The sequence below is a fragment of the Pecten maximus genome, chromosome 11, assembly GCF_902652985.1.
Source record: "Pecten maximus chromosome 11, xPecMax1.1, whole genome shotgun sequence".
In the NCBI taxonomy this organism is placed as follows: domain Eukaryota; kingdom Metazoa; phylum Mollusca; class Bivalvia; order Pectinida; family Pectinidae; genus Pecten; species Pecten maximus.
The window spans coordinates 36,265,715-36,278,616 of NC_047025.1; the positions used below are offsets into that span (position 1 = coordinate 36,265,715).

General features: G+C 35.1%; 1 protein-coding gene across 1 annotated transcript in view; it reads right to left on the bottom strand.

The window, feature by feature from the left end:
- The window catches only part of LOC117338059 (CCR4-NOT transcription complex subunit 1-like), a 45,588-nt gene extending 34,120 nt beyond the window's left edge, over nt 1-11,468 (bottom strand). Inside the window, exons 1-15 of the mRNA XM_033899242.1 lie at nt 11,183-11,468; nt 8,463-8,570; nt 7,849-7,947; nt 7,326-7,506; nt 6,577-6,723; nt 5,233-5,342; nt 4,675-4,730; nt 4,107-4,239; nt 3,276-3,383; nt 2,734-2,901; nt 2,126-2,253; nt 1,611-1,743; nt 1,179-1,286; nt 781-900; nt 403-525 (exon numbers count right to left, since the gene is read on the bottom strand). Coding sequence (XP_033755133.1) covers nt 403-525; nt 781-900; nt 1,179-1,286; nt 1,611-1,743; nt 2,126-2,253; nt 2,734-2,901; nt 3,276-3,383; nt 4,107-4,239; nt 4,675-4,730; nt 5,233-5,342; nt 6,577-6,723; nt 7,326-7,506; nt 7,849-7,947; nt 8,463-8,570; nt 11,183-11,284 — 1,824 coding nt within the window. The 5' untranslated portion in view covers nt 11,285-11,468. The remainder of the gene's footprint in view (nt 1-402; nt 526-780; nt 901-1,178; nt 1,287-1,610; nt 1,744-2,125; nt 2,254-2,733; nt 2,902-3,275; nt 3,384-4,106; nt 4,240-4,674; nt 4,731-5,232; nt 5,343-6,576; nt 6,724-7,325; nt 7,507-7,848; nt 7,948-8,462; nt 8,571-11,182) is intronic.
- Between the last annotated feature and the right edge of the window lie 1,434 nt (nt 11,469-12,902).

A 12,902-nucleotide genomic window follows, 5' to 3' on the forward strand; every position in this document is an offset into this window, starting at 1 on the left:
TCTAAATTATTTAAGATCAGAGAGTATTCTTTAGGAAAAGGATCTACAATCCAAATTGATTTAGAAAAGTATAAACTGCAAGAAAAAGATGTCCTGGCAATCTTTTCAATTTCATACAGTATTATTTCCATAATCAGGTGGTAATAATGATTGTAGTTGTTGGATGTCCAGTTTAAAGGTAATTTACTCGCGTGAATGCTGGAGATAACTCTTTAAAAATTCACCCTATAAACTATGGTTACTACACGGCTTAAAAGACTTTGTGTAACACGGTATATTCTGTTTATCTAATTTTGTCATTATATCACACTGGTATCTTTATATGCAATGAGGTTGTCATACAGTTATATAACAGGAATATTCATTTAGAGTCCTATGTCACAAACAATGAACTGTATTTACCCCATGTTCTCTGATTTTGTCAGACAGCCATTTGTCCAACTTAAGATATTCACGTCGTGAAGCCAGACAAGCCAAGTCAATTACAAAGGCGAATGGTGTAGCATTCAGCAGCATTGACAGAGCCTGAAAATCAAACAAATGGATAGTAATTTAATACCTAGTAATTCATAAATACGGCAAGATGTTTCATGGACTGTATATATAACCGTGGTAACTTTCCTCCAAGTGCCTCTGCTTAAGAATTGAACCTGTCACTTGATTATTATTTAATAATAGTTTATCAACTTATCAGTTAGAAATTCTCTTCAGTAAACTAAATGAAAAGCAGGCAATGTTTCCTTTCAAATGTTGAAGTACAATGAAGAAATGACATTTTACCTTGAGATCTTGTGCAACATCCAGTATCCTGGAGAGGCGTGTCTGATCATGTTGTTCTCCACGCATGTACCATTCTGCCATTGAGTGCATGATCAGGGTTCGGATGGTGCTGGAGTGGCCCTGGAAAATTTGCAAGAGTTTGAAAATTACGAATACAACCAAGAATCCTTTATGGGTACAGATAATGATTTCTCTTTGAAATCTTGATATGCTCAGGATCTTGATATGCTCAGGAAATCTGTTTCATGATATGAGGCAAAGATCAAATAGACAGCAATATTCCCATCTTTGTGTATTTAGTGCCATTCTCAAAAAGAAGTACATACAAATTTACTAGATTTAAAGTCCAAACTTTGTATCAAGGGAAGGGATAAGAGGGACAATCACGTAACACCAACCTGGCAGTGCCAAGCATAATGTAGAACCACTGCTGAGTTTGGATGATTTCCTAAGAAGATTGGCATCAGCGTGGATATCAGCTCCTGTTTCAGGGTGTTCCATGTTGGCTGTAACAGTTAAGTAGTTTTAATTACTTACAAGAGATTTGTAAAAGTATGAGTACATGAGATCTTAAATATTAGCAGCTTTTGGATATTTATATTTCAGTCAACAATTTATCTTATTTGAAGTCGTCATACAGGAGAATTTGAATTTCAAAATTCAAAGAAAACCAAGTGCTCAGAGAGAAAAATTAAATCTGATGAACTAATGTTTTCATTCTTATTTTCAGGTAAAAATATCAATCTTCAAAACATGTTCATCACATCAAATCTAACACTTGACCAATGGCCATGCAATCCTGGGAGTAAAGATCTCTGGGGATGACTAACCGTAATTTGCAGCAGAGCGAGTACAAGCATGTCGGGACAGTTCTGGATGGGGAACTTGAAGAGTTCTGACACTTGCTGGTAATATCCTGCCTCAGATAGACGCAGCAAGGTTTCCACAAGGTCAAGTGATTTCCTAAAAAGGACAGTTCTCATGGTTAATTGTGAGACTAGGAAATTTTTCATTCCTAGATAATATGACACCCAAAATATCACTCATTCTGGGGCCCTCACGCAAAAATTCATTACCAATAATTTATTTTACAAGAAGACAGCACCTTTGTAACAATTAGGGGAAATTGTCACCAATTGTGTTTTACAGCAGTTAACTGGTTGTTAGCAACAGCATATTCTAATACACAACTAAATCCTTAACAAGATTTGCCTGTTATTTTTACAACTGATGTGTTAATCAGTCACGGATTATTAATGTTAATAACATCTTATATAGGTTCAGTTTGAAATTCCTTGGCTAAAAAGTTTGTAAGACAAGTCTCTTTTAGACATAACTTCCTTACCATGTTCCGATATCGCGATTCTCATCATCTGGAGCAGCCTTCAGGATATCTATGACTACTGTGTGACAAGGGTAATCTCCGAAACAGAACACATCTGGGTTACGCAATGCTTGCTTGATGAATGATAACTGCAAAGAATACAAGCATTCTTGGGATCATAAAAAATATTGTCCAGGCTTTCCATACAGTTTATATGAACATTGCAGCAAGGGCTATTCCAGTGAAATATCTACTAGATTGGGAAGATTTCAGGGTTGTCAAACAGGAAACAGCTAAAGAATTTACAATATTTATTCAAATAGTTCCATGAAATAAGCCGCATTTTTCTCCATCAACCAGCATACCTAGAATTTCTTTATTTCTGGAGTCGTTTCATTTTTGTGGGCTTTTGATTGAATAGCCCTAAAAATATTGTTAGGCCACAATTAAAAATATGTCTGTTTCCCCTTGCCCAACTTGGGTAGGTAGCCAAGGTACATTGGAGTATTTAATGGCACTCCATATACACAAATTTATACATTATTGCTTTGTGCAGCAACTCATATTTTTTCATTTTAAGGGAGACAACTCCAGTACATAAGGGAGACAACTCCAGTACAACAACTGACCTGTCCCTCTGTGTTTTTCCATGGTCGATACACAAACTCGACAGGAAACACTTCTTGCAGTCCTCGGATCAGCCCCTGCACCAGTAGTCGCAGCCCTTTCTTGTTGGCCACCATGAAGCCTGAGTGGTCAAGTTGTAGAACTACGTCTCTCCAGTTGAAGTGGGGAGCCTGCATCAGATACAAAACCAAATCAGGCGTTTTATCAAATTATGTCCAAGAATGTTATTTGTATTGGACGTGTAGCAATTCTTTTTTAGTAACTTGCAAAACCAATACCAACAACATGTTGGATAATTCATTTCAGAACACAAATGATTTGTTCATTACACATCTTGATTTTTGAAACCATTTTCATACAGGAATATAAATGTCAAAATTGTCAAATTAAAAAACCTCATCTTTATCATACTACAACAATTCACGAGCCTTTTTATCAACTTTAGAAGACATGTAATATAACAAGAGTCAAATCAGACCAGATTTTTCTCTGAACAAACCTTCAGATCCTATAAAATTTTACACCAGACAGTGATTTGCCTTACCAGATCCTGAATGACGCTGACGAACACTTCCACATTCCAAGTGTTAACACCGAGCTTGTCTGCCTTCTCTCCCATGTCAGGCCAGCCACTGCCTGGTGCAGCATTCATCTGTAACACAATCAGCTTCTATTTTAAGATGTAGAACTATTTTCAACTAGTTTTTATTTCATCAATTAACAGTCAATATCATTTTCCCCATAAATGATTTTTCTTGTGACTTCATTATTCTGCATTTAATGTTGTCCAGTAACATTTGATCAATGAAGGAAAATAGCAATATATGGAGGCCAAAAATAAATGAGTGTATGATACCATACTGCTTATAACAGACAAGGTATAATAAAACCATCAACATTTGACTATGCTTTGTTGGCCCAAGCATTATTCTTTTCCTTGGATAAATCTGCTGTATGTATCCGATACATTGTGACAATTTTTGTCCCTGACAAGCTTATCAGTATATATAAATAAAGACAGCAGTAGCAGCAGGGTTTTTCTTGATGCAGGTTTCCTTCATGCGCCTCTGGCGCAAAAAAACAATTTGTGAGGACTCCATTCCCAAGGCACATTGTCAAACATACAACATATACTGCACAGTTGAGCCCCCATTAATCCCACGGGAACAGATTTACCCAGCGTTATTTTGTCCCATTAATTTGTTTGTCCCCTCATTAATCCAACGGTAACAAATTTACCCAGCGTTATTTTGTCCCATTAATTTGTTTGCCCCCTCATTAATCCCACGGGAACAGACAAATATGACAGGAACATGTGGTCTATTACTTTGACTGCCATTTAACAAAGACAACAATAAAGGAAGAGTTTAATCACCTGAGCCTGGTTGTGTCCTGCTTCTGATAACCCTGATGGTGTTCTTGCCATCATTCCCAACACTTTTGCCACAGATGCTGGCGTTATCTCCCTGATACCGAACTGAAGGAGCTTTCCACGACATTCTTCAACACTAAAATAATTCTCGTCATTTAATGAATATATCAATAAAGAATAGAAAACATAGACATTAGCATTTTACTATTTACCATATTGATATTCAAATAAATTATCGAAATTCATGCAATAAGCATACAAACCCATGACATCACAATATTTTCAAAACCGAATTGTCTCATTATCATTGACGCACATGTTTAATTTAGCCATTTGAATGTGCAGACCACTAAAGTATTTGTATTTAGTTTCTACTTACCTGTTCAACTTGGATCCTTTATCAACTTACTCTAGCATTTCCAGATTTATATTGAAAGCACAATTAACTATTTGTTTGGACTATTAGTTAAAACTCTTAACGTAATATTAATATATCTAATTCCACATATAAAGAAACATCTGATGTTTTCCTTCCAAAGATTACTTTAACTGTACAAAATCTCAGTTATACCTTATTGTACAGCTGTATCCAGCCTCCAGAACCATGTCTGCCAAAGATGCATCCAGCTGTAAATAACAAAATATACTGTTACCTACAGCATAATGGTATAATCTGAAATGTATATGCCTCACAAATCAGCTACAAAATCTAGTTCATATTGTAATCTCATACACCAACATAAGTCAGAACAAGACAGTTAAGCAGTCCATAACTCCAATGATCATTGTGGTGTACACACAAAACAAATCCACAAGACCAAGCTTGGGGCTCAAATAGTACACTAAAAGTGATATTTCAGTTTAAATATTTGATCTCCATCTATCTTAACTTAATTTTAAAGCTAACAAAAGCAGAATATCTGGCCCCATGTCCAGTGAAATATTGTGATTTAATTTCCTATATTAAACTGGTTAAGTTCCAGGATGTTTTATTTTAAGTTTCGGTAACACCAATATCAAATAACAACGTTAAAAAAACATAGTGTATTTTAAGATTTAATATAGTGAAACTTCAAAACCTAAAGAGAAATATCTTAATTTTTTGGTTATGATAATCGTTTTAGCCTACCACAGATTTCGGCATGTTTGTTGTATCCGAGAGCTTTGATATTGCAAGGTCTTCTGACTCAGGATAAAGCAACGGTCCTAATATGACCGGAACACGATTGTGAGGAAAATCTACAATGGAATGCAAAATATTATATAACATAGTTTTTCTTGTTGTGTTATTCAAATTAGACATTTGTAAACCTCTGCTAATTTTCATTTATACCATGGCAATCTGAAAATTATACTTTTACACAACATCCTGATGTGATACCTGTAAGATGTATCAGAAATAAGTACTGATGGGATACCTGTAAGATGTATCAGAAATAAGTACTGATGGGATACCTGTAAAATGTGTCAGAAATAAGTACTGATGGGATACCTGTAAAATGTATCAGAAATAAGTACCGATGTGATACCTGTAAAATGTATCAGAAATAAGTACTGATGTGATACCTGTAAAATGTATCAGAAATAAGTACTGATGTGATACCTGTAAAATGTATCAGAAATAAGTACTGATGTGATACCTGTAAAATGTATCGGAAATAAGTACCGATGTGATACCTGTAAAATGTATCGGAAATAAGTACTGATGGGATACCTGTAAAATGTATCAGAAAAAAGTACTGATGGGATACCTGTAAAATGTATCAGAAATAAGTACTGATGGGATACCTGTAAAATGTATCAGAAATAAGTACTGATGTGATACCTGTAAAATGTATCAGAAATAAGTACTGATGTGATACCTGTAAAATGTATCAGAAATAAGTACTGATGGGATACCTGTAAAATGTATCAGAAATAAGTACTGATGGGATACCTGTAAAATGTATCAGAAATAAGTACTGATGTGATACCTGTAAAATGTATCAGAAATAAGTACTGATGGGATACCTGTAAAATGTATCAAAAATAAGTACTGATGGGATACCTGTAAAATGTATCAGAAATAAGTACTGATGGGATACCTGTAAAATGTATCAGAAATAAGTACCGATGTGATACCTGTAAAATGTATCAGAAATAAGTACTGATGGGATACCTGTAAAATGTATCAGAAATAAGTACTGATGGGATACCTGTAAAATGTATCAGAAATAAGTACTGATGTGATACCTGTAAAATGCATCAGAAATAAGTACTGATGGGATACCTGTAAAATGTATCAAAAATAAGTACTGATGGGATACCTGTAAAATGTATCAGAAATAAGTTCTTCAGTTAACTCTGTTTATCATAAACACTTTTAGTTCCTCTAAATGAACAATTCTCATCTATGTAATACAGGACAATTTATTTTCTGTTTTCCCAGTAACAAAGTTGCTAGCCTAAAAGGAGCTAAGAGTTTGAAACTGACCTTTTCTGAGTGTCCTATAGAAAGCTTCCCTTTGTTCCGCACCAAGTCCAAAGTTGTCCTTGTTGCTCTGGATTTGGTTAAGCAGAAGGTGGAGTATCTCAACGTCCACGTCCTGCAAACCGCCTTCCTGACGCAATCCTGAGTCTACTGCAAACAAGATAACATTGGAGCTTTATTACAGCCGAAGTCAGTGTCTACCGAGGATATGGGATAGCACTTTTGATGGGCCAAAATACATAACTTTTGAAAGTATTCTTGACCTATACCACACAAAAGGAGTGTGTACCTGTGGTTAGCTTCCTCCACACTGTGACAGGCATTAAATGTCTTTAATAATGAAGGGATATTCACCTTTTTAAAGATAAATTTAGAGGATCTACACTCGTGACTATGTCATATGGAATTTATTAAACTTTTTCAATACTTTGATATGCCACGAGCCTTGAGACTCGTATGACATATGACAAAGTAATGAGTGCAAGATTCTATTATGACATCACATATCTATTATAAAGTCACAATAGTGTTATTACACTGGTCATATGACATGGCAGAATATGCCAGTTATAAATAGACATATAATTTAAATATACAAGAAAAGAAATGCAAGTCAAAATATTCAAAATCATACAAAACTGCACTTTTGTCAATAAATGAAAAATATTTTTAACAATCAATATTTCAATTAGCTAAAGAATTTGTTTATTTAGCCTTATTCCCATCAATTATTTTAAGAGAAAAATGCTCACCTGCATCAACATAAGATCTGATGAGATCTGGCAACTTCTGTTTGACAAATTGTATGGCGTGAGGACGAGTCTCAGGACTCGAAGAGTTTATCAATGCTAATCCAAACACAACTTCCTGTACACGAGTCAGCTTCAGGACCCGACTGATTTGTGGGAAGAGGTGTACTGATGGACGTAAACACTACAAATATACCAATGTATTAATCATCCTTGTAAGTTTAAAATCACTTTATTATTATCTGAATATTGTATTTGTATAAACAAAATGCTGTGATGGATTATTTCTTTCTCTTTAAAAAAAGATTGTTTCCACATATTCAAATCACACCAAGCACATCACGCTCACTGGTTAGAACACAAGTCACATTAAGAATGATGAAGGCCAGTTACTAGTTTCTTTAATTTAAATTTAACAGCTATGATACTAGGAGAATGGCAGCATTAGTAATAACTAATTCCTTTGCCAATTTGAAGTTTATTTATTGTGAGACTTGAGAGATTTTTACACACTTCAGAACCTTACCTTTTGATGGTGTAATGGATTATCGATGGCGTAACACAAAGTTGACACAAAATTTGGTTTGCTCAGCAGAGAACCAAACTCCTGTATCAAAAACTGTGTCTGTGAAATAAAGATGTAAAAAAATTATCCATGACAGTCAATAATTCCAGTTCATACATACATTGACCACGTTTGATAATAATTTTATTCAAAAATAATTTATGTTACTTTTGAAATATTCTGATATTGTCCTCAAAATCACACTACTTTGTGAACACATCATGTATACATTTGAAGTGAGCTTTTCCAATGTTGTCATATATTGCAATAATTATTTGTATAGAAAAAACTTCTGGTATTTTAAAATCATACTGTGATTTTACATATCGTTTTTTTCGATTTTGCAATTACTGGTACTGGAGAAAATAGTGCCCACCAACCCTTTAGTATACATAATAATCACTAATGTGAAAATGCAATTCAGTCACAAAATGCAGGTCTATTGAAAGATTCTGCTCTTCATTCAAATTTGGCAGTAAAATGCAAAGTAGGCAGGAAGAAAGAAAACTGAAGTACATAGAAAATATACACCTCAACGCTACCAGTTTTGTCTTGCCGTGATTTTGTATTAATACCTGGTGAAAGTCTTTCCCGCTGCTTCTACCATCACCGCTGAAGTCTACATGAGAGAAAAGGCACCGAAATAAATGCCTATCTGCTTCAGCTCCGTGTTGCAGAACAAGCTATGAAAATAAAAAGATGAAACCATCATTAATCACATTTAGTCTGAATGTATACAGGTATTAAATCATAAGATCACTGCTTGGAGATAGAAGATCAGAACAAGATTTTTTTTAAGTCTATTTTTTATTTAGTTTACTTATATACATAATTAGTCATTAGCCACTGTCTCTGATCCACATATCAATGATATTCCCTTATTAAATAAAGACATTATAACATATATACATTGTACTGAGTTGTTGCCTGTTAATGTGAAAATTCAATGATCACTGTCCAAACAACCATTACAAAGTAATATAAAATCTTCAAGTCATATCAAAGAAAAATTTGATAAAAGAAATGTTCTCTTTCAGGTTACCCTACAAATACAGTAATTGTGACACTTTACCAACAAATATATAGAGACTGATTGATGCCTCTGAAATAGAAATAAGTCTTCTTCGGGTGAAATTATATTGAAATATTGGCACACTGCAGTATTGGGAAAACTTGTCAATATGTGTACTACAAAGCTGAAAGTGTCCAGATCACTGATACGATTCCTCAGAAGTATACAAACATCTAAATTAGGACTGATCAGACAATAATATAAATTCAATAGCCAAGGACACTTTACAGTCAATAGCATGTTTTCAAAAGGTTTTCGGTTCTCTCGAATTTGATGGTTGACTGATCATGAATTCTCCTAGAATACAGAATCTTGTTTGTAAATTGGTTGCCGTCAGATACTTTAGGATTCCAAAACGTTTCAGAAAAACACAGAATGTGTGTCATGTGCTCAAGGTTAAACCATCATTATACATGAACATTGCAGAAAATTTAAGTCATCTTTTGAAATAAAACTATTACGATGAAAGTAAACTTAGTGTTGATCTTCATTTATAACTGCTACATTGCATGCATAAGTTAACAACTTCGATCTTCAAAGATGAATTTCAGAGATAGTAAGGTGTCTTCTCTGACCAAATGAAGCATTCTGAGTAGATATGGTTTGGTTTGGTTTATTTTGTTTAACGTCCTATTAACAGCGAAGGTCATTTAAGGACGGCCTCCTGTGCGTGCGACATGCATGCGTGTGGTGAGTGCGTATGTGTGTTTTGGGAGGCTGCGGTATGTTCGTGTTAAGTCTCCTTGTGATAGGCCGGATCTTTTGCCGATTTATAGTGCTACCTCACTGAAGCATACTGCCGAAGACACCCAGCAGTTCACCTCACCCGGTCACATTATACTGACAACGGGCGAACCAGTCGTCCCACTCCTAATATGCTGAGCGCTAAGCAGGAGCAGCAACTACCATTTTTAAAGACTCTGGTATGTCTCGGCTAGGGGACAGAACCCAAAGCCTTCCTCACAGCGGCGAAAGCTCAACTAAAGGCCAAAAGTGAGGCATTGTCAAGGGAGACATTAGGAAGAAAGTTGTTCAGAAAGAAGAGAAAAGATAAGATCCCAAATTTAGTCGCCTCTTACGATCATGCAATGGGGGCAGCAGGTACAATTCGTACGCCCTACCTGCAGGGCAGGAGTAGATATGTCAACAGATAACTTCATTTCCATGACTAGTAAACTTTCTTGGGACAAACATGTAGCTGTATTCCTGGCTTAACGTAGATTTAGAGATACATGCAAAAAGTGTTGGATGCATAATAATTTTACTATATATTTCATGCATTGTGACAAATTCAATGAGTTTATATGACTTTATTTTCAATGGATTTACTTGAAATTCCATACACTATAATAGACAATTGTTAACTCAGCTGTTTCACGTGATAATTTTACATACTTTTCCTGTGCTTTATTTTCCTGAAATAGATGAATAGGCCTACATGAACCATTACTAAATGTGATGTTGTTTTGTATTCTTACTTAATAACGTTGTTGAACTATATCTTTAATTCAGCTTAGGGTAAAGCTACACACAAAATTGTCAAATCATCAGAGGAGGAGCAATTAATTCTCTTGAAATTTCAAATTGTCACCAAAATTCATTGAAAATTTGTCAAAATAAAAGACATATGTAGTTAAGATAATATGTATCCCAATACTTTTTGTGTGTCTCTGTAGATGTTATCAATTCAATAAATAATTTTCAAATTGATGTACTGACTAAGCAGTATCTTGTGGCCTGGAAAGTTATGTATCGAACCCCCTCTGTCACAACACAGTCTACATTGTAATATTGTTGACAAGGGATGATTTTTCGTCATTAGCTTTTATTGGCAATAACTATTGTTATTATCCCAAAAGTTTGTGGAATGCAAGATTTTAGAAAATCCAACGTGTGTAACAGAACAGAGTCCAAATGTGGCCGAATTGACCTAAACATTCCGATGAATCATCGACAATGGACGCCGGACTATAAACGAAAGTCAGAATTCAATTTAGATTTCATCAGTATTTCCATTACAAATTGCGATATGACGTACATACAATACAGAGGCACGACTATATTGAGAAGTACTGTATTTTTTCGGTATAAAGGTGGTAAATTTTGCCGATCGTGGCAATCATTCGCAGCCAACTCGTCAACAAAGGGAAATACAGCACTCGATATGTAAAATGTGTGCACCATAAACATTAACCATCTACATAATAATTAAGACATACGTACATGACTTATTTCTCCAACGCTCGATTTGAAATTCTTCTTTGTTAAATTGGACACTGAATAGCTTATTTCTGCCAAGGCAAATGATAACGAGTCAAGATTCATATTATTCCATTAATCAGCTTGCGAAAGCCCCAAATCCCTTTGAAGCTTTCTCTTTCCAATAGTCTCGCTTACTATACAGATGATATGTACAAGAGTCATTTGCGGCCCAAACCGGCCTTGCATCAGGATATTTTCCTTTCTTCACATTGCGCTCATAACTTTCGACATGGCGTCACAGCGGCCATGTTCTTTCTGACACCGGAGATTCCCGACGTTAACCGGAACTTAAGTTTTGGATCACGTGCTCCCTGACGAAACGAAATATTGCACGAGGAAATTAATTAGTTTGTAAACTGATAAATATATACAATATTCATATTCCATTATTATTTTCAGTTACACTTATACACGCATCGCATCGATCTAGTAAACAAGTAGACTTGGTATATCACAAATTTTATATGGTTTTTTTTTTATACCGACAACACTTTTGCATTATACTATCAGAGACCTATATACTAAATAGTATATATAGGTCTCTGATACTATATAGGCCCTATAATTATATTCTGGAAAAAAAAACCCAACACATGGCCAGTATCATGTTGGGACCAGTGTGACGTCAACATGAATGACCGTATTCCTAGTTAGTTTATCTAAATATGATTGATAGACTGAGGGAGAAGTTGTGTATTTGCGTGATCATGTTACTGAATATTGCCGCCGTAGCAGCCAATATGTTGCAATTTGGACCATTTAAAAATTCTGGTCAAGTTTTAGATATAGTTCAAGAGTATATTTTTCAAGATGGCGATCATATGGTGGCCATCTTGGAACTCGGTTTCAATCGAATAATATCAACGCTTCTTTAGGGCCAAATATCTCAGGATCGTTCCAAATTTGAGCTAAATCCATACATTGTTGGAAAAGGGTTTTGTCACAGAGAAGAAAGAAAAAGGGAAAGAAAGAAAAGAAATATATGACTACATCACTGTCATGTACGTAGAGGCCTTAACAAAGCTTTATAAGGTTATGGAAAACACCATTTTTTTTTCAGATTTATTGTTTACAGTAAAATGGACTATGCTTTCTCAGAACGGTTTTCAAATAAACATTATACATATACACACACACTGTATTCACTTTATTCACAGAGCGCATGATTAATTATAGAGTACACTCCATAAAAGATCTGCCATATCACCATAGACTAAAAAAACTTGGGCTACCAACACTAGAATATAGACGCAAACGCAATGATGTCATTGAAGTGTACAAAATACTAAATAATATAGACATATTAGATAAAAACATGCTATACACGTTGGCACAAACAAACACCAGAGGACATTCAAAAACACCATATAAAAAAAAACAGAGCAGAACAACAGTCACACAGGGAATTTTTAGTCGACGAGTGGTGGATTCGTGGAATTTACTCCCTAGTTCAGTAGTAGAAGCCCCCACTGTAGATGTTTTTCAAAATCGTCTAAATAGAAACTGACATAAAGCACCTTTTAAGTTTTATCCAAGTTTTTACGATGCGCAACCCGAGTTAATATTACAAGATGCGTCAGAATTAGCCGACATCAGCTAACCAGTGGTGTTGAAGAAGAGGTATCAGGTATAATTAAATCACTGCCTCCGCTAAGGATCGAACCCGGTACCTCTGGATTAC